This window comes from Chaetura pelagica, unplaced genomic scaffold (genome assembly GCF_000747805.2).
Source record: "Chaetura pelagica isolate M959 unplaced genomic scaffold, ChaPel_1.0 scaffold106, whole genome shotgun sequence".
Lineage (NCBI taxonomy): Eukaryota > Metazoa > Chordata > Aves > Apodiformes > Apodidae > Chaetura > Chaetura pelagica.
The window spans coordinates 8,820,852-8,844,004 of NW_009954222.1; the positions used below are offsets into that span (position 1 = coordinate 8,820,852).

Consider the following 23,153-nt stretch of genomic DNA (forward strand, 5'->3'; position numbering starts at 1 on the left):
GTAGCTCTGCGCTGGACTCTTTCGAGCAGTTCCCTGTCCTTCTTGAACTGACAAAACAAGTTTGTTTCAAAAAAAGTGCTATTATAACAAATTTGTCTCTGAATGGAATTGAGTGAACAGTACATTTAAATAAATCTATATGTATGTGTATATGTAGAATGTGTAAAAGATGCACAGTCATTAATGTGTACATCCATAGACATGCATAACTATACACTGTTTTGCCCTTGATGTTTTCTGAAACATAACAAGTCTATACCACAGTCCTCACTGTCTTTCTCCTTTGGGTCATGTCTGAAATCCTATTCACCATTATTCCTTGAAAAGATTTTAAGACTGTCACTTTAATTTATGATTAGTAATCATCCCCATTTTTGTGGATTTAAATACTTACACTTTGAAGGAAACTAGTTAAGATACAGGCCACTGGATAGGCAAAGCTCTTCTCCCTGTTTCTTTCTCAAGAATCAGTCACATAACCTAGGAGACCTTAACAAGTGAGGGATAGGAGCTAACGTTCGTACCTACCAGTTCTCTCAGTTACCATACATTTGTACGCAATGCAGTGTTCTATAAATAATACTACTTTGTACCTCATCAGTTTTTATGTTTTATTTCCCTGACAAAATTTAGAGATGATTATTTAAAGAGAAGTTTAGAACTTCAGATTACCATCATTACCATTCTAGAACAGGAGAGGAAGAAATTAGTGGAAATCCGTAAATGCCATCAGGGATGCTGGAGCTCAGGGGATTTGGTATGAGTTTGGCATCCCAACAGAAGTAAAGATGCCACAGTACCATGCCCACAAGAGAACCAGCAGTAAGGCTGAGCATATATACCTAGTAGGCACGTGCACACACACATACAACACATACACTTGTGTATATGTATACATATGTGTACACATACACACACATAGCCAACACAGACAAGCATGCTTAGCACTCAAACAAACACAAACAACACCAGCAACCAGAATAGGCAACCTGGTGATGTAGACACCTTTATCATAGCTCTCTCAAGCTGTATGGAGGGAACCTTGCCAGAGAGCTGTTAGAACTTATCCAAGTTCAAAGAAGACATCTTGCAAAGGAAATTCAGTGCAGGTCCCTCAAGTCTCATTTGTAGAAAATCTTTCCTGAATATAAAAAATTGTCCTGACAGTCTATAAATATACAGTTTGTTGGACTTGGATGAGAAAGTTTGAGGGTGCATTGCTTGAAGGTAAGAAGGCTTTCTATGGTTTTATGGTGAACTGAATTTATTTGTTTCTTGCATGCATTTTTTTCATACCTCTAAGTAATCATTAAGTTACTGGCTTCCTGATAAATTGATCAAATGTATTTCATTGTTACTTTTTGAAAGGAAAAATAAACTACTGGTCCTAAAAATATCCATGAATTAAACTCTTCAAACTCATTTTGATTTAATGAATCAGTTTCTAGATTTCTCTTTCCTTACTTACTGTAATACATTTTCTTTTTTATACTAATTATCTAAACCATTTACTACTTGTGTAAACCATTTCTACTTACCATGCTTCTAAGCTATATATACTGAATGTAAGCATCTCTATTAAGTCTACATTTGCCTCTCAGAATTTTAGTGCGAATAGAGGAAAATGAGTTGTTTATCAGAATCCAAGAGTTTCTTTGGTTTAATTCTGTACAGCTTTTCCAGAAGTGTAATTAGTTTTGTGTATGTACACAGACCACAAAATAATTCAAAATAAATATTTATTATCCAATTTGCATGACTGCACGGTGACCTAGAAACCAAAGAATCAAGACTGTTATGTTCATCAGAACACTTTCTGAAATATAAAGTACTTTGGAAGACTGACTTTTTATATTATTGGGGGTTGTTTTTTTTGTTTGTTTTTTCTAAATACAGTATTTCATGTGTTGAACCCAAAATTTAAGTATCAAATATATTCTTTTATAACTTTTACAAAATGAATTCAGGAAAATTACTCTACGTAAATACAATATAGCCAGCATTACTTCATAATTATTATCTGAGTTAAATAGCTAAGGCTGTCTTGATGTATCAGCTAAATTATTGAGCTTGTCTTAACTCATGATAGTCTCGCCTAAAGGATAATGAAACCAAATACTTTATATTGAAGTTTTCTATTAAAGCTTTAAGTGTCTTAAAATCTTCATCCCAAACTGACTGCAGCTTTGAAGAGAAGGAATGTATGTATATGTATGCATAACTTCAAGGTTTTATATATAAGAATGTATAAATGTCCAGTTTTCTGTCTCTTCATAAGCTACGTTGCTACATTTCAAGTAGCTGTTGTATTACATATGGTAGGTAGTGTTTTATTCTAGTTTAAGTATTACAAAAATGAAAAACAGAAAACATAGGTCTTCCTATTTAAAAAAAAAAAAAAGAAAAAAAAAGAAGTAAATAATGGCAAGAAAAAAACTGAGACACACAAAGAGCAATGCTATTAAAAGGGCCTGGAACCTAGGATTGTATATTAAGTGAATTATCCATACCAGCATATAAATAACAAATTATTAGAATATATATTTTTGATAGAAATGGTGTACTATTTTCTCCTCTTTGCATATTATTATCCCAGTCTCAATATTAGAGGTCCACATTTTAACAAAAAAACCCCAACAAACAAAAACAAAACAAAACAAAAAACCCAAAACTTTCGATCTACTTGCAAAATGTGCAAATAAATTTTGGACATAAGTACATTAAAGTAGCTTTCAGGATAAACATTCTTCTTCCCAAATTTGAAATTCACATCTCTTTTTCTTATTCATAAAAATCAGGGAAGACACAATTCAGTTTCTTTCTAACTACCGTTCAGCTGCTGCCTTAAACTTCTTTAGAGCTGTGCAGTTCTGCCTCAGGGCTTCCTGGAGCTCAGCAGACATTTCTGCACCTGCGTGGGCTCCTCACATTCTGACCTCCCACAGACAAATCCTGCACTGCCGAACCAGATGAGTCCCCTGCAAGCAAGGACTTGCTTGTCTGAGGAAAATGGAGATGGGAAAACACAGGAATTTGAGCCTGTTCCAAAGCCTGCTGAAGTCAAGATATATCTAAAAAGTGGGCTACATTTAGCTTTGGCTGAGCTGTTACCCTCCCATCTTGATCTGACCAGTGTCAGTGTCAGTGGTTTCAAAAGGCAACTCTTCTTTTCAGCAGACAAGACTACATGTGCAAAAATCCACTGCTGTTAGCAGCAACAGATAAAAAATAAAACAATAAATGATGCAAAAAATAAATTATGCAAGTATTGTCAACATGCATATAAAATGTATTGTTCTGTACAAAAATAAATTTTCTTAGCATTAATAATAAAAATCTTGTCTAAAAAAATACAGACAAGCAATAATTGTATGTGGAAATACAATGGAAAATGAAGTGCTTAGCAAAAGGAAAATGTAACATGCAATCAAGAAAATGTTTAAAATTAAGTGTTCCTACTTAAAGTTAGGTGCAAATCTTTCTTGGTCTCTTCTAGACTAAAAACTTGAATTCTCTCTGATGTATTTGAAAAAAATAAATCAGATTGTAAACACATTAAAGTTAACCATATGTATTCCTTTTCCTATAAATGTTTAATTAATGCTGACAGTCTTGCCCTGAGTGGTTAAAGCTTGAAAAGTATGGCAAACTGCAGGCTGGAATATATCTACTTTGTTTTCAAGATGATTTTTTTTTTTTTTTTTCCCCTCAAAGAAGTCGTGTTACATCAAATCAAGGAGTTTAAATCCTTTGTTACACAAGGTGTAATGAGAAATAAATACAGGCAATTAATCATAGAATGGTTTGGGTTGGAAGGCACATGAAAGATCAACTTGTTCCAGCTCCCTTGACACAAGAGAGGACACATCCCACTAGACCAGGTTGTTCAAAGCCCTATCCAACCTGGTCTTGAATACTTCCAGGGAGGAGGTGTCCACAGTTTCTCTGGCCAGCCTCTTCCTGTGTCTCACCACTGTCACAGTCAAGAATTTCTTACTAATGTCTAACTTAATTCTACCCTCTTTCAGCTTGAAAACATTATCCCTTGTCCTATCAATACCTGCCCTCATAAAAAGGTCTTCCCCATTTTTCATGACATATATTTAGCATAACTATTTGGAGATTTAAAAAAATCCCATATTTTAGGCCAAGGTCATGATATTAACATTATTTAATGATAAAGAATTTATTACAGCTTTGGTCTCATTACTGAACTTCCCAACCTCAGGAGGAGGAAAGAGAGGCAATGAGTCACCATTGTGGGTTGACCACGACCCCCAAGCCCCTGCACTGCTCATGCTTTAGTTTTATCTTGACCCATGAGGTTTTTAATTTCTTTTTCTCCTCCTGTCCTGTTGAGGGGTAGTGAAAGAACAACATATGGCTGAGAGTGGCTTAGTGGACATCTGGCAGCCTAACAAGGTCAACCCACCCCACAGACCATGGTTTAAAACTAAAAAACTGAAGGCATAACTATGTATTACACAAGTGATAGCTTCAAAACAAAGTACCTGAGGGTAAGCCTCTGCTATCTCCACATGACTTCCGTATGTTTGATTAAGTGAAAACCTTGTTTTCCTGCAGCAGAGACAAAATATTTTCAATTTTAAAAGAGACAAAAAAAGAGACACACAATGTTCTTACAGGGATATTTTTCAAAACAAAGCTGCCTTTCTGGAGCATCTACTCCAAATAAAGGCATACCATGATTAAAATACAGACAGCTATGGTTTTACCACATTCAGATTTTGAATTAACTTTTATTGTCTTCCATGATGATTCACTAACCCATTACTGCAGAAAAAAATATTGTCCTGATACTACTAAAACAATTAATTCACTCTATTTTTTGTAAAGTGTTGATTATACAGTTTTGAAAAAATAACAGCTTTTTAAGTTTTTGGGATTTGTTTGTTTGTTTGTTTCCCTGAGGAAAACCAACATCTTTGATTAATTATCTAGACATATATTTAAAATACTGGAAAGAAGGACTGCCAGGCTGAGAAGGTCTTATTCTAACTTAGTAACAGGTATGTTATACAGCGTGGTAGAGTCATAGAATGGTTAGGGTTGGAAGGAACCTTAAAAATCATCTAGTTCCAAACCCCCCTGCATAGGCAGAGACACTTCCTACTAGATCAGATTGCTCAAACTCCTGACCAGTCTGGCCTTGAACACTTCCAGGGATAGGGCAACCACAACTTCCCTGGACAACCAGTTCCAGAACTGATAAGAAACTCTTGGACCAAGACCCTGGGTTGCAATTCTTTTTTTCATTAGATTGTAAAGCATTTGAGAGTGGAGATAGGTCTTAAAATGGCTGATGTGGCAATTTATTGTTCTTTCATATACTTTGCTGTGAGGTAGATTGCACAGTCTCTGTCCAGTGTCCTAAATCCTTTTTGTGGTGCTTGAGGAGAGTTGCAGACCTAAAGTAATACATAAAGCCAGGCTGCTGAAATAAGCAGAGTAAATTTGCTATCAGAAAATGCTGAGGAGAGCTGCAGGTCTTACGCCTCCTTTCTTAAAGAGAGGCACTTTATTCTGGTCTAGAAAGAAGCTACTCTCTTCATTGAGGATTCATGATCCACCATTGTCTTCTTGTCTGTTATTTTCTAGCTTAGTGGTTGGAGCTCAAATTTTGATGCTATAAGACTTTTGTTAAAATCCTTATCTTGCCTAAAGTGGACTAACCTGAATAATCTCTGGAGTTATAGGAAGGATATTTTTTGTCTTTGCTGTTATTATTGTCTAGTTTGGATAATGTTTTCATTATTATTGGAAGAGATTAGATGTGAACTTGAGTACAAAATATTAGAGTGACTATCTCTTGTCTCAAAATCAAGAACAGACTAGTTTCTGTTGATAATCTGCTACACTCAGAGTAAAATAAGTATCCAGTTTATTTCCTTCAAGAATACAAATAAGGAAGAGTGGCTTGTTAGTACAACTTAGTTAAATAGTTAATTCTAAGCTGATTATGGCACATCTTCTTGAGAGGTATATTTTGAAGCTTCTAGGTATCTGAGTTATTACGCGTGGTTTATGTCAAGTCCAGTATATCTGGTAATGACTAACTGAGACTGGTGAGATTATGAATATTTGTTAAGCATTTTTCTAGCGTGCTTTTTAATCTGCAGGATGAGGGCCTTGTAGAACATAAAGACAAAAACCATGGTGCCCATGTACTGAAGTGATAAGGGTCAATATGCTAATAATGGCCATTGTTAGATACCAATTAACCAAGATACCTTTTAATACATATAACTTTTGATATGTTTCTATAACATGCTCTTTTGAGTTTGCTATTATAAAAAAAAAAAAAGTACTTAAAAAAAAAATCTGTCTGAAGACATACTTATCTAGAAACATTGTTTAAAAATAATGAAAAAAGAACATGTCACATATTCCAAAGGCTTCTCAATTGACAATTGTATTTGAAAGTGTCACAAAATACCTGTCTTATCAGACATAATTTGAAACAGTGTCAGATAACCAAAATAATTCCTCTTGGTTAAGTTATCAAAATTGTCATTCTTGTGTTTTGTTTGTTTGATAGTTTTTTACTTTAGATCATCGAAAGATCATCTAAAGATGATCTTTCGAGGTCCCTTCCAACCCCTAAGATTCTACTTTAGTTTTCCATGAAAACAGAAAATACTACTGTCCAATTATTTTTTTACATTAAACACACAAATTAAAATATTGAATGAAAACAGTGTTTTTAAAGTAAATAGAAACATGTAGTAAGATTCAGAAATTATATCTGTGGCATTTTGTAAGAATCTAAACTCCTGAGAGTGTGATGATCTCTGATTTTCTAAGCCAAACAGGACTAAATTTATTCACCATCTGAGATCAGAAGGGTGCTTAGGACAGGTTTCAGTTTACCCAGTCTTAGAAAACTGAAAGTTGAATATTTGATTCTGAGATGATTCCCAGAAGTTTCCTCGGTATACAATATAAAAAGAAAGCACATTGGTATGGTAACTTTTTTAATCCTGAAAAAAAAGGTGTCTGATATTACCAGAATTATTGTACTCTATATTCTTACATGAATGTAATGAAATTCACTCTAATGGGCAAAGAAATCAATAATTTAGTATTTTGCCTTTGTGATTAAAAAATTGTAACAGGCACACACAAATTTAAGATTTTAATTCCATGGTAAAATCTGTCTGTAAGTACTCAAAGATTAAATATTTTTCCAACTTGCAAAAATAATGAAAAATAATGTATAAATTTAGATGTAAGTAAAAATATTTCTGTTTTAATTTTATGTGATGGAGAGAAAGATTCCTTGTACTTGAGTTTTTAACTTCAACTGTGAAGCAAAAATGATTTTGTCATCCAGACTCCTTTTTTCTTCTTAAGATAGAATCATAGAATCATAGAACAGCTTAGGTTGGAAGGGACCTTAGAAATCAACTAGTTCCAATCCTCCTGAGACAAGCAGGGACACCTCCCAGTAGACCAGGGGGCTCAAAGTCCTCTCCAGCCTGGTCTTGAATACTTCTTTGGAAGGTGTTTCCACATCCTCCCTGTTTATTTAAAGTTTAGCCTGCATTCAGTAAATATTTCAATTATTCTGAAGGGAAATGGAGGAAATTAATCACGATAGTCACTTGGAAATTATATCTGTTGAGAGTAATCCTTATCTAGGGAGTATACCCTAAAGAAGAGTTAAATAACACAAGCCAATATGGCCTAATGAAAAAAGCTAATGATTATTTTTTAGCTTTTATTTTAATGAGAAGTGTTTCTATTGAAATGGGGGGGAGGTTTCCCAATAATTTTTCATGTAAAAGAAACATTTTATTTATTTATTTATTTTTTTCTGAAATGATGTTTGACAAATATTAATCTTTTCTTTCAACAATATCCTGTCATACCTGTTAGAAATTACCATACGCTGATACTACATACCATCAAAAAGCAGCTGTCTTTGATCTTTAATGTGTTTGGACTGATCCCAGTATCAGTTTTCATACTGATCAAGATTAGCTTCTGGATGAAATAAGACATACAAAAAACCCAACATTGTAGATACAGATTTTTCGCAAAAGATAATACCAATACATCTAGGATTAACACCGGTTTGAAACATGATATATTCTACAGTTTATCTCACAGTGAGTGTGACTGCATGTATTTAGTTGTAGTTTTACATTAAACTGTTCTAATTTCAAAATTAAACTTCACAATTAGTCAAAAAAAGCTTCTGTCTTTCAAATGTCTGTAATGTGGTGTTACTGAAAAATAGCTTTTTGTAATTACAGCTTCACCTGTTGCGATTTGCATAATGCCTGTTCTGAAAAATGGGATTTGATGATACTCTTACAGAATGCCACACTTGCCAGTATACATCCAGACTTCAGAGTATATCCCTTTTCTATTCAGATGATAAAGACAAGATACAAAGGTATCTAATTTCTGACAAAATATCTATTTAAAAGTAACCAATATTTGCATAAAAAATACAAAGATTAAGTAAACTATAGAACTTTTCATCTTAAAGGGTATTGTGTATAGCTCTAGTTTTTACAATGAATCATTTCACAAATAAGAACTTTTTTATTATTTTTTTTCTTTCACAGAACATTGATTCTTTTTACTGCAGCACTTTCATGTTCCATTTATAAAGAAGGGTTACATGTGTAATCCTGTAGAGTGCTTTCAGAATTTCAGAAAAGAAGACCCTTCTGTTCTTAAAAAAGAGCCATGGAAAGTTTGTCCTTGTTCTTCACATTGACACAGATGTCAGCTTGTAGCCACCTCTATTTAATTTTAACAAGTTTTTCTTCTTATTTGTGGGGGGAAGTTTTAGAAGAAACCGTAAGCTGTATCACTGCCATTAAAAAGGAAATCTAACACACAGTAGAAATCAATTATAAAAGATCTCACTGAGGAAAAAAGATCCATTTTTTTTCATGAAAAAAAAAAAAAGATAATTCAAAGCTTTAATCTTTGTGAAGGTTTTCTATGGATATGAAAGTGTGTCACATTTTGTGTTGGTTTTTGTACTGAGACCTGGCAGGTGGCTGGAAGAGGAGTCGGGAGAGGTTAAGATCTGTCTTTTCATGGACCAAAGAATTCAGGTTTCATTTTTAACTCACTTTAACTCTTAGGATGCTGAAAGTATTAGGATTTTCCCAGACCTTTTTTGTATTACAGCATTATGAGTGATTTACATGAACTGTGGTCCTTATCTGAGACCAAATTCTAATGAGAATCATGCATACACATACATATGTACAATTTCTTCCATTTAACTACTCTCCATTTCAGTTAATTAATAAATTAAATTATTTTAAAGTAGAATTTGTTTATCAGTTTTTATGGCAAAATTTCTATCATAGTATCTGTCCAGTTCTCTGTTTTGTTGGATTTATTTTTTTTTCATTTTTTTTTTTTTCTGTGAAGTGAAAGTGAGCTGAAGGCTTATCAAGAAATATTTCTTTACTGAGAGTGTGGTCAAACATTGTAACAGGCTTCCTAGAGAGGTGATCAATACCCCAAACCTGTCAGTATTTAAGAGATATTTGAACTGCATCCTTAATAACATTATTTTACTTCTGGTCAGCCTTGAACTGGCCTAGCAGATCATTGTATGTCCCTTCCCAATAAAGAATTTCTGTTCTGTTCTGTTCTACTCTACTCTACTTTATGGTATGCCATGCTATGCTATAAGCTACATAATACACATACTATATTCACTGTATAATATACTAAATATGTATATTATATAAATATATATATATGTATAATATAAACCACCATGCTGAGCTGAATGGACCAATTTAGACCCATAGTGGTCAGTCCTTGTCTTCATTTGTTCTCATTATACGTCCTATAAAATGGCTAAGCAAGTCTGTAAGTGAGTTACTAAATTAAACTCTTTTGATCCTGTTTTCAAGACAAGATACAATAATGTAGTTTCTCCTTTTCTCTTTCTCCTTTTTTTTTTCTTTTTTTTTTTTTTCTTTTTGTTTTGTTTGTTTTTTTTTTCCCAGAAGATACAAATATGCCTAAATTCTATGATACTGTTATGGCCATGCAAAGAAACATTAAAGGTCAGATACTAATTAGGATATGTATTTAAAATGCTGTGCTTTTTGAAATTAAGGAATCATACGAGAATCGCAGTTAATCCTGCTTTATTATAAACTTTTAGGACATGTTATAGAGAATAAAATCTCACACAATAGTAAACAAATGTATAAAAACATATAAATTTCAGAAAATAACAATGAATGTCATTATTTTCCTGGATTTTAACTGGGCCCTGACTTAAAAAAATAATAATTCCATAATATATTTAAAGGATCTGTCTAATCTGCTCCTTAAAAACTAGGAAGGGATCTATCAGTGCTAAAATGATGAGTATCTCACATCTATATTGCTTAGAGATAGCCTAAACATTTTGTAGACATATATGACTTGCAAAAAGCTACTTGCTGGAACTTAGGCAGCAAATGTGTATCCAGCTAGGCAGAGAAGATTATCAGATATCTCATGCTTTAGTTTGTTTCCTGGGTCTGTTTTATTTACTACTGCAAATGTAGACAGAAGAATTTGTTAGTTCACAGTCCTTCAAGGATACAGGAAAGAAAGACATTGTAAGAAAGACTTATTTCTAGGTGAGAGGTACTGAGGTATTTGGGTGTAGACTCTAAAACAGTGAAGCTGAGACCCCTGTACTGGCACCAGATTATACATCAGCCTTCTTCTTTAAAAATAACAAATTTTTGTGTCTTTTTTTTTTTTCCCCCTCCCTCAACCTCTGTCTAGCAACCCCGTATTTTTACTCCTGCCTTAGATAGTTTTCATTCACTGTTTTGTGTCACATCCTATGCAAAAATTACATAAAGAAACTTTTATCTCTATAGAGACTCTGCAAGACAAAGGAATTACAGGTGGGCTTTTAAACACATAGTCACTTCTTCCTTCATCTCTTTCAAGGAGGAAACATATTACAACATATTACACTACAGCTTGTAAATCTCTAAAACTCCCAGAAATGGGTGGCACAGACAGGAGGATGGAGTTTCATTGCTACTTAGAAATATTAATTTGTGAAAACTCCAGGGAGGCTTTTGTGGGAGTAGAGAGTGAATGTAAAAGCTATTTCTCCTCAGTAGCAGTGCGACTTGTGATTCCAGTGGAAGGCCACAAGGATGATCAGACGGCTGAGGCACTTCTCCTTTGAAGACACGCTGAAAAAAATGGGGTTGTTCAGCCTGGAGAAGAGAGGGCTCTTGAGAGACCATCTAGCAACTTTCCAGTATCTGAAGGAGGCCTACAGGAAAGATGGGATGGGACTTTTCCTCAGGACATGTGGTGATAGGATGAGGGAAAACAGTTTTAAGCTGAAAGAGGGTAGATTTAGGTTGGATATTAGGAGGAAGTTCTTTAGTGTGAGGGTGCTGACACCCTGACACAGGTTGCATGAAGAAGCTGTGGATGCACCATTCCTGGAAATGTTAAAAACCAGATTCGATGGGGCTTTGAGCAGCCTGTTCTACCGGGACTTGCCCCTCTTTGTGTCATGGGGGTACAAGTAGATGATCTTTAAAATCCCTTCCAATGCCAACCATCCTATGATTTTATTACTCCAGTAGTTACAAATTCTCCCATCCTTCAGATATAGAGAATGTTCTCTTCATTGAGGGGAAATAATGTTTGACTGATCTAATAGCCTTCTATGATGATGTGACTGGATGGTTAGATGCAGGGAGAGCAGTGGATGTAGTCTACCTTAGAAGTCTCCCATAACACCCTCATGAACAAGCTCAGGAAATGTGATGTAGAAGAGTCGAAAGTGAGATGGATTGAGAACTGGCTGAACAATAGAGCCCAGAGGGTAGTGGTCCAGCTGGAGACTTGTAACTAGTGAAGTACTGCAGGGAGCAGTGCTGCGTTCAGTCCAGTCCAACTTCTTCATTAGCAACCAGGATGAGGAGACAGAGTGTATCCTCAGCAAGTTTGCTTATGATACGAAACTGGAAGGATTGGCTGATTCACCTGAAGGCTGTGCAGCCATTCAGCGAGACCTGGACAGACTGGAGAGCTGGGTAAAAGGGAACCGGATGAGGTGTAAAGTGTAGAGTCCTGCACTTGGGGAGAAAAAACATCATGCACCAGTATAGATTAGGGGTTGACCTGCTGGAAAGCAGCTCTATGGAAAAGGACCTTGGAATACTGTTGAACAATGTTACCAATGTGATAGCAATGTGTCCTCAAAACCAAGAAGGCCAGTGGTACCCTGGGGTGCCTTAGAACGAGTGTGTCCAGCAGGTCAAGGGAGATTCTCCTCTCCCTCTACTCTGCCCTAGTGAGACCCCACCTGGAACACTGTGTCCAGTTTCGGGTCCCTAGTTCAAGAGGGACAGAGAACTGCTTGAAAGAGTCCAACAGAGAGCTGCAAGGATAATTAAGGGACTGGAACATCATCTTTTATGATAAAGGGCTTAGACATCTGAGGCTGTTTATTCTGGAGAAGACTGAAAAATGATCTTCTTAATGTTTACAAATAACTGAAGGGTGGGTGTCAAGAAGAAGCTGCTAGTCGCTTTTCAGTGGTGCTCTGTGCTAGGACAAGGAGTAATGGATGCAAACTGAACACAGGAAGTTCCACCTCAACATGAGAAAAAACTTCTTTACTGTAAGGGTGATAGAGCACAGGAACAGACTGCCCAGAGAGGCTGTGGAGTCTTTCAAGACCTATCTGGATGTGATTCTGTGTGACCTGCCCTGGGTGATCCTGCTTTTGCAGGGGGGTTGGACTCAATAATCTCCAGTGCTCCAGGGGTTCTATCCAGCCCTACCATTCTATGATTCTATGATTCATCAGCACACAACAGAAAGAAAAAAAATATATATTCAATGTTACTGTTTCACTCTTTCAGAAGCTTCAGTTTAAACACAAAAAAAAGCACTGGAGTTTTGTAGCTGTCAGGTACATCCAATATAGTATTTCTTAACACTTGTTCACATTTCTTTTTGACTAGATGACAAGAGAAGTATGAACAGTCTTAGTTTCAATTTATAAAACATAAAACAGTTCTGTTGTTACAAGTGGAAGTGCCAATGAAAACATCTAAACTGGGGATATAAGATTGTCTGAAACTGTTTGTACAGAAAAGAGACATGACCATTGTATCTGTTTTGTACCTCACTCCCCTACATAAACATTGACAATTTGCGTATAGACAGATGTCAGTAAGGGGAGGAATAACATCCAACCTGCATTTTCAAGCGCTACTAATTGGTGCATTTAATGTGAGCACTCTGGACTAAGCTTTTAGGAACTGCTGGCAATATTATTAGACTATTACTAGATTTGTAGAAAAACCTTTGTTTCTTTACAAAGGGAAAAAGATGGTTTAGGGATTAATTAATTTTGAGAAGTAAACTAGAAAAGAAGTAAGCAGTAATTCAGTGGAAAACCACTTTCCACAGGATGTACTATTCAATGTTGTATGTTACAGTTATTACCTATTAGCTAAAATATAAATCTTATGTCTGGAAGGTTTGGCTTTTAATAGTACTTTTCACCATCTATCTTATTCTTCTTAACTTTCAAGATTTATTTATTTCCATTTTCACTTTTCTTCCAGTAATTATTGTCTTCCAGTAACGAATGCTATATTCTTTAATTTTGCCATGTCAAGGTTAAAGGACAAAGTATATAAAAGTCAGTTCAGTTAATCTTTTTGTAGTTCATTTACAGTTTGCTGAAGTACACTTCCTTTGTTACTCATAAAAAAGCATGATAAATAAAACATGTCAACTATCAAAGAGATAGATCCCTATATACAAATGGTATAAGATTCATCAGCAAATTCTTTCTGGTATCCTGTGCTTGTTCAGTTGCACTTTTACAACATCAGAAAATTGTTGTACTGGGCATAATTTCTATTAGTTAGTAATTAATTTTCAGTTTCTATTTCTATTTACTCAATTGTATCTCTGCAAATTCATAAATATCCATTGATAATTCTTTAATGGATTTCAATATGAAAAATAATTCTGTGATACCCAAAGCAAGTGTCAATCATGATGACAATACATTAAAAGATAATAAGTAAAGAGGATATCTGAAAGAAGGCAGAATCTTCAAATAATTACCTTAGGGAAGGTATATATTAGTGAGAGTACAGAAGAAGAGATATAATGCAGTTGGATTGTGTCTCCTTTTAGGTGGTCAGTGTCATGGTTTACCCCCAGCAGACAGCTAAGTGTGGTCAGTGGGTGTCATGGTTTACCCCCAGCAGACAGCTAAGAATCACACAGTTGCACACTTTTCCTTTATTTTTATTTTTTTTTTCAGGGCAAGAATAAAAAATCCTGAAGGCATAATTTTCTTTACAGGATTGCTTTTATATAGAAAAACAATAAATATTCTATTTTTCTGTGGTTATTTTTTATGAATCTAAATAATAATCAAAACTGACCCTGCAGAGAGTCCAGTTTACTTTGAATGATACTTCAGTGCTTACGGAAGTGATAGATTTCAACTTATAATACACGATTACATTTGAATCTGTAGAACATGCATCAGCCTTCATAATATCATGTATGGCAGTATGAAGATAGCTATCTTCAGCACAGCATTTTTCTTCAGGACATCTGAATGCATGAGTGATCAATATACAGCAATGCCACCTCCCCTCATCTCTCCTGAAGCAGTACATTTCTTAAAGACACTTAAGTAACACATGAGGCAGTTAAAATCTCCATATCTTGATCTTCATTTCATGAATCTCATTTACCTTTTGCAGATAGTAGCATCTGAATGCTATATTTCTCATTGTCCTGGTTTGAGCAAGGATGAAACTAAATTTCATTTTTATGATTTAATGTTTCAGATAAGTGCCAAAAAAAGAAAACTTGTTTTATCCTGAGTCAAACCAGGACACTGAATATTTCATTTTACATTCATTACTACATCATATGATACAATGCTGCAGTATATTGAACACCTCAGGCCAGATGAAATGAGACTCTTGCTCAAAAACTGTTCCTCTATAACACAGGACATTGAAGGTTTTCACTGTCCTCCAAGCACCCAAAGATCCACCTGGATAACCATAAACTAACCCAGAAGTGTCAGTTTGGAACCTTGCATCTTATCAAGTTCCATAAAGATTTGAGAGGAGCAGTTACATTCAAAGGATATTTGACTCACTGAATCTTTTTTAAAAGTGCAGTTACAATAACCTTCCACTTACAAAACGTGAGTGCAAAGACTACCAGTTAGACCTTTGCCTTCTATTAAGAATGTCATGAATTTTATTGTTTTAAGTCTGAGCTTATTAGATAATTACATCTTATATGAACTCTATGAACATACTGCATGACAGAGATGGGCATCTAGTGCATATAACAAAGATATAAAATAACTAATCTTCTTGTTTATCTTCTTGACAAGGAAATGTGCATTTTTTGCACAGAACATTACACAGCTTGAGCAGAGAAAAATGGGGGTAGTATCAGATTATAATTCACCATTTGGATTTTTTAATGTCTCAGTGTAGAACCATTTAATATGTATTTAATTAAAAAATGTGTCATTATGAAAACTTTATGTTGGATTTAAATTTTTAAAAATGCAAAAATGCTGAGATGTCTCAATCTACAACTAAAAATAATGCTAACTTCTGTAAGATAAAAAAACAAATTTCATAGTTAATTTTAATTTTAATTCAATTGTAACATTCCATAAGGTTTTTGCATATATAAAATGTTTCAAATTTCTTTCTATTCGAACGATGAATTATCTAGTCTTCTGTAGTTTACATGGTAACTAATTGCAACTGGAAGAATTTATACAATTCTTGACTTGTAAAACTATCTCAAAATTACATAATATGGATGAAATTATCCACAAAAGCAAACAGCTGAAGTTGCACTAAACACATATTCTTGAAATACAAAACCAAAGTTTTTCCTCTTTTCTGTGTTCCATGACTCCATTGCATGAACTCAAATTAGTAGTAGGAATAGTAGTAGTCCTTCCAGTAGTCATAGGAGAAACATGCTCTAAATATTTTTGAAGTTAATGTCTTAAAACCAAAAACTTTTGTAAATGTTTTATGAAATGTGCTGTGCACATGTACTTGCACTTCATCTTGGTAAAGCTGACTGGAAAGAAACCAAACCAACAAATAGTTCTTCATTGCATCTTACTTTCATAGAGCTGAACAGCATCTGTTGTTTTATTTTCTTCCATGAGGTTAGCTGCTCTCTATTAGACTGTGACTCTTACAAATTTGTTCTGTTGTGTCAAAAAGCCAAAGCTGACTGTCAGATGTGCATGAAAGAAAACACCATACTGTATCTCTTCATTATGGCAATTAACTTCTCCATATTGATTTCAGTACAGTTCACTTCTGTTTCAGAAAACAAAAGTATTTGTTGTCAACTCCTCAGGCAAGATCAAGAATATATTTTTTGGAAAATCAAAAAAAGATTAATATTTTTATTTATAATACAAGAAGAATAATGTGTCCACCTTCCCTGTCTCAAATCCAACAGGGTACACCAAACATCAAGTCCCAGAGGAGCTGACTGCTGAAAGTAATGCATGTGCTGCAAAGCCTCTCCAAGCAGTAAATTTCAATTGTAACAGAAGATTGTACTGTCACTTCATGGCTGAGAAGGAAATTAATTAATAGAAATGAAGGTATTCTGTATTAGGGAGCATAAGAGAAGATAAATGTGCCAGTCCTAGAGAAGGTTTATCAGCTCTTTTGAACCTTCTGAATTAAGAAAATTACTTGATTGATTCTTTCCCTCGTGATGATTTTAGTACATCTATGTGAAACTTGCAAATTGTCTTGATGTGGCTGATAAAGTACATTGCAGTAGACAACGGCGTCCTCAGAATGATAATCCAGAATCCCTTCTGATGATGATTTTGAGATTCAGTCTCCGTTCCTTCCTTGCAATTTTTACTATTTCATGTGAAATAATATTTTATTTGCCATAACAGTCAAACTTAGCTTTTCAGTTTAGCATACTATGCAATTAGCAATCTTTGTGTAGGTAAGTGACACATAATACAGCACATTGTCTACATCCTCTGTTTAGGGTCAAACTAGGGACTTCTTTGTCATGCAAAGAGAGGCTAAAAGCTGATCTTCAGATTCCAACAAGAAAAACAAGACTGCAGGTGAAAAAGATTTGGATTTTAATCTAGTAGCTTTGCCATAACATTTACAAAAATATGAACCCATTTTCAGTCTGGAATTTGGTTACAGAAAGGTTAATCTGTCATTCTAACTGAAAGGAATGGGTGGAAACACTGGATGATTTCTGAATAGGCAAATACTCTAATTTATGTGTAAATTAACACATTTTGTTGGAAGGGGGCTTTGGAGTGAGGGTTTGTTGTTGTTTTTTTTTCTCTTCAGAAGCTTGGAGAGGCATCAGTGCAGATAATATATTCAAGTATCAGTACTAAAAGTCTATGTGAAAAATACCTGTAGCAGGAAGAAAAGCAAAGAGAAATACATTTGACTTTCATGATGTTGAAAAATAAAATCAGTTCAAAACAAAAAAATCAATATTTTTTTAATATCTGTTTATTTAGGTAACAGACCTATAGTGCTATTTAGTATCTTTTCTTCACTCAAATGTGAGGAGAAAAATGGTAGTGTTCATTACCTTGAGGTACTCTAACATCAACAACATAGCTGACACGTACACCATTGTGCTTGACAAATCACTATTCTCCCACTCAGTTAAACTATCACACTGACAGGAGAAAAACGAATCCACTTTGTTGCAGACTGTCAAACATACTTTGCCTTCCAACCTCCACTACTCTAGCTAAGTGAAATGTATCAAACCATTTAACTGTGACTGTCACTGGAGGGGAAAGAAAAAAAAAGTACCGTTTTAACAAAAAAAAACAAACCACACAACCAAATCTGAATACTCCTCCCAAACTTCCAAAGAGACCAATAACATTAAATACACATTTCTAACTGTTATAATGAAAATGTTCTAAGGAACTTTTAGAAACAGATTCTGCACCCTTCTCTCTTTGTACATGATACCTGCCTTACCTTATGATTTTATTTTTATCAGCAGATATCAGTATTCTTCAGCTGAAAAATAATTGTATAAGGCCAAATCCTTATCAGGTTTTTGTTTGTTTGTTTGTTTGCTTTTATGGCAGTATGAAGTTTCCTCATAGTTCAAAAGTCACTGTCTGAAAAAGTTAAGAGGTAAGGTAGTAGGCAGACCTCTGTCCTCATCATGCGCACTTTTGTTACATGGCATTCCAGTAAGGACAGATGACAGGCAAGTGGATGACGTGCCACACTATGTTAATTCCTGGATATTGTAAAACCACCTGGAGTCTTACATACTGCCATAGAGTATGATTGCTCTTATATAATGAATGATGTGCATCTCCTTGATGAGGAAAAGATAAAAGCTAAAGGCCTATTTAATTCTGCTGAGTGATGCTCTGATACAGATGTACAACTGAGTTGTTTTGACGTTAATTTAGCTCACTATTCTTCCTGGTACTTTGAAACTACAAGGAAGAACAATGTTTTGCCACACAGTTGTCCTCAACATTCTGCCAAGTAACTGTTAGCAGCTAAGCAAAGTGACATCTGTGCATGTGGCAATTGTCTTTACTCTGAAGCTATTTCTCTTAAATGTAAGCCTAAGGGCCTGAATTATCATTTCCTGGCATCTTGCCATTTGCAGGGTATTATTTCTACACCCATTTTTCACTAACGGAAATAAATACTGAAGTGGAAGATACTGAGATATTAAATTCTGTTATCAAGTACCATGTTATTTTTTCTTCTGTGTTTTGTTTTATTTTTTCTCTTACACTAATTTTAGATCTCTTAAAATTTGAAAAAATAACAATATTAGCAGTTCTGATACAATATTAAAAGTTTACTAGTGTCACTTTCATTGACTGTGGAACTAGGTGATCTTCTAGGTCCTTTCCAACCCAAACCAATCTATGATTCTATGACCGGATTAGTGTTTCAATTGGATCTTAATTATTTAAAATAATAAGCTACTTTTAGTTTTCTGTGTAAAATTAAACTGGTTTAATGTAAATCATGTCATCCTGTTGTTCTAAGCCCTTCCATCTGGGCTCCAGTTGCTCCTTCAAATGAGGAGCATGAGTTTTCATAGGCTCTATGGCATGTCCATGAAAACCATTCACATCTTGAATATTCAAGGACAGCTAAAATAACACTAGATACCTAGCATTTCTCTTTTGTCTCCCCCTTAACTGCACCTCCAGTATTATCTATAAAGATAATACTTACTATTATCTTTACCTGTCCAGAACAAAGACAGTAATAAAATAAAAATGTTGTCACCATATTTACTCTTCTTTCTGAACTAAATTAGTCTCAGTCATAGGAAGAGGAAACAATAATTATTCATTAATAAAAAACATTTTGATTTTTGGAAGCCACCAAGTTTGAATTCCATAGCAAATTGGTGACACCTCAAAAGGACTAATAAGGAAGTTGATTTGTTAACAGAGATAACATGTGGTCAGATCCTCCAACTACGGAAATTAGTTTAGCACCATCAAAGTCATTATTTCTATGCAAATTTGAAAGAACTGAGAATCTAACTTTTATATGCAGTTTAGAAAAAAATTTTCTGTCAGAAACTTATGTACAAAGAATATGAAGAACGCACATTTCTTTATACAAATAGGTAAGACATTAACAGTAAACTAAAGTAAATAATTTATCTTTCAGTTTATCAAGACTTCAATGTTAAGTTTAGCATACCTATGTAGACATGTTGTGATTAAGATTTTATTTTACTCTAGAAATTGAAATTAAAGAAAGAAAGTTCATGCATAGTCAGTTTACAAAAGTTTTTACTTAGAGGAAGATAAATGCAGGTCAGAATTCGGGTTTTGGCATCATAAGAGTCATGCACAGAAACCAAATGGCTTTACTGCACTCTGGACAAGATTTTTCTGTCTGCACAAGAGTGAGAAGCATTGTTTCATTTGCAAACAGTTCTAAACTTGTGCATGCAGAAGTTGCTGCCTTCTTTAAAAAGTGGCCTTTAAGGAAAAAGACATTATAAAAACTATTTATTTTTCATTGATAGGAAGCAGTTTCTTGATTTGCTTGAAAGGCATCCAGGAGTAAGCTTTTTTTTTTCTTGTGAGTTGAAAAAAAATACAAAATTACACAGAATAAATAGTAAATATAAATCTAACTAGAATTCATTGCAAAAATAAACCTGCGGTATTCTACTTTTTTTTTATTATTATTATTATTTATTTACTACTTTCCCCACAACACTTTATTTTCTTCTGATTTCAGAAAATATAACATATTTTTGTACAAACATCTAACTACTACTATTATTCCTTATGTGTGTGTATTGTTTCAATTATTACATCTGGGAGTTGCTTTTGTGTAGGGTAGGAAAGGACCTGTATTTGCTCTTGGAAGTTCCTAGCCACAGCTAACTCATATCCTCCAAGAATATTTAAAGCCAGCACAGAAGTTACATATATATATATATATATATATAATACAAAAGGACTAATAAGGAAGTTGATTTGTTAACAGAGATAACATGTGGTCAGATCCTCCAACTACGGAAATTAGTTTAGCACCATCAAAGTCATTATTTCTATGCAAATTTGAAAGAACTGAGAATCTAACTTTTATATGCAGTTTAGAAAAAAATTTTCTGTCAGAAACTTATGTACAAAGAATATGAAGAACGCACATTTCTTTATACAAATAGGTAAGACATTAACAGTAAACTAAAGTAAATAATTTATCTTTCAGTTTATCAAGACTTCAATGTTAAATTTAGCATACCTATGTAGACATGTTGTGATTAAGATTTTATTTTACTCTAGAAATTGAAATTAAAGAAAGAAAGTTCATGCATAGTCAGTTTACAAAAGTTTTTACTTAGAGGAAGATAAATGCAGGTCAGAATTCAGGTTTTGGCATCATAAGAGTCATGCACAGAAACCAAATGGCTTTACTGCACTCTGGACAAGATTTTTCTGTCTGCACAAGAGTGAGAAGCATTGTTTCATTTGCAAACAGTTCTAAACTTGTGCATGCAGAAGTTGCTGCCTTCTTTAAAAAGTGGCCTTTAAGGAAAAAGACATTATAAAAACTATTTATTTTTCATTGATAGGAAGCAGTTTCTTGATTTGCTTGAAAGGCATCCAGGAGTAAGCTTTTTTTTTTCTTGTGAGTTGAAAAAAAATACAAAATTACACAGAATAAATAGTAAATATAAATCTAACTAGAATTCATTGCAAAAATAAACCTGCGGTATTCTACTTTTTTATTATTATTATTATTATTTATTTACTACTTTCCCCACAACACTTTATTTTCTTCTGATTTCAGAAAATATAACATATTTTTGTACAAACATCTAACTACTACTATTATTCCTTATGTGTGTGTATTGTTTCAATTATTACATCTGGGAGTTGCTTTTGTGTAGGGTAGGAAAGGACCTGTATTTGCTCTTGGAAGTTCCTAGCCACAGCTAACTCATATCCTCCAAGAATATTTAAAGCCAGCACAGAAGTTACATATATATATATATTTATATATATATAAAATCAAAATTATTTAACACAGTAACATATTTACAACTGATTCTCAGTAGCTTTTCAAATTGCCCAGGATTAAGAGTTGAAATACCAGTGATGCACAATATTTTATAGCAGCAGCTCAAGAAATGATTGTCCAAACTTAGGTAAAGCTATCAGATAGAAAATGTAGCAAAAGACTTGATTTTCTGTTGTTGTTGGGGATGGTGAGTAAGCATAGGTACATTTTTTTCCTTCCAAATACTGATAGAAAATGCATATGATGAAGTTTTGTGTAAAATACTTAAATATTTGCAAGCTCTGGGTGCATACAAAAAATCTTTTATTTTTGTGTGTGTGTGTTGGTTTTTCTTTTTGTTTTAAACTGACATTTAGTATGACAACATTTCAGTTCCTTTCATATTTATTATAAGGTTTTGTTGGGTGTAGTTGTAGGCAGTGGTCGTGTATGCAGTGCGTGTACTAACCTAGCCAATACACTCTAACGTTATCTGTACAAACACAGGTGCTTTTATGAAAAGGAATCTAATTAAATTGAGGGGATAAAAGAAAAAGTAAGGATAAAAAATACTTTTCCATAAATTTGGTATGGAATGGAGAGTGCCATACACACCTTTTTAAAATACTGTGGAAAGCTGCAATAAGCAATCTACCTCTCACAGGTCAGTTCCTCCCACAGGTTATACAAATGTGATGTGTAACTTGGGGTGAGACTTGTTGCCTGCACACAACCTCATGGCTTCCCACAGTGATCCCTGAGTTTGTTTTTTTCTAGGATTACTGCTGTGCTTAACTTCTGACTGTGACATGTTATTATAAGGCACTTTTATTTACAGTGGTTCCAATGTAAAATAGAATTACATAAATTCATCCCCAGCCCAACATATTGTCACTTCATGTTTGTTGCTCCAGGACTTCCAAATAGTCGGGCTCGGTATGTAAATTAGCTTTGAGCTCAAAATATTCGTTTTTAGTTTGTTCTAGAAAAACCTTTCTTGGCCTAGAGTACATTAGTGTCTCCATTAGCTTCAGCTCCTCATGTGTTCCAGGATAATGAACTTCCATGTCAGGCTGAAGATGGACAATATTTTTTCTTAGATACTCCGTGATTCCTAGTTGCTGCAGTTCTCTCTCTTTTTCAATAATGTTTCTATACAAACAGCTGGCATCCTGAAAAGACAGAAATTCAGCAGATTGATCTGTAGCTTTATATTTGACGTTTGAACCTGTACAAGGTGAACTGTTCTCTCTTTCCAGGAGACTTCGGCGGAGATGTTTAGGATCATTAGCTTGCTTTTCACTTCCCCCCTCTTGTAGCTCATTATGCTGGGGGCTGAATGAGGGGCTGCGGTAGACCTGAACCATGGGAGTAACCATACATTGCTCATAGAGGGTTGCAGCTGGGCGCTCCGTTGTGTGGTGTGTTGTCTTATGTCCATACATGCTGTACTGAAGGTGAACTGGGCTACTCTCCCTCATTTGTTCATCTGCTTGTTTCTTTTTACATCTTCGTCTTCGATGCAGAACAAGAACAACTATT

General features: G+C 34.4%; 1 protein-coding gene across 1 annotated transcript in view; it reads right to left on the bottom strand.

Moving 5' to 3' along the window:
* Nucleotides 1-22,507: 22,507 nt before the first annotated feature.
* The window catches only part of SLITRK6 (SLIT and NTRK-like family, member 6), a 6,753-nt gene continuing 6,107 nt past the window's right edge, over nt 22,508-23,153 (bottom strand). The window contains exon 3 of the mRNA XM_010003508.1: nt 22,508-23,153. Within this exon, the coding sequence (XP_010001810.1) occupies nt 22,508-23,153 (646 nt within the window).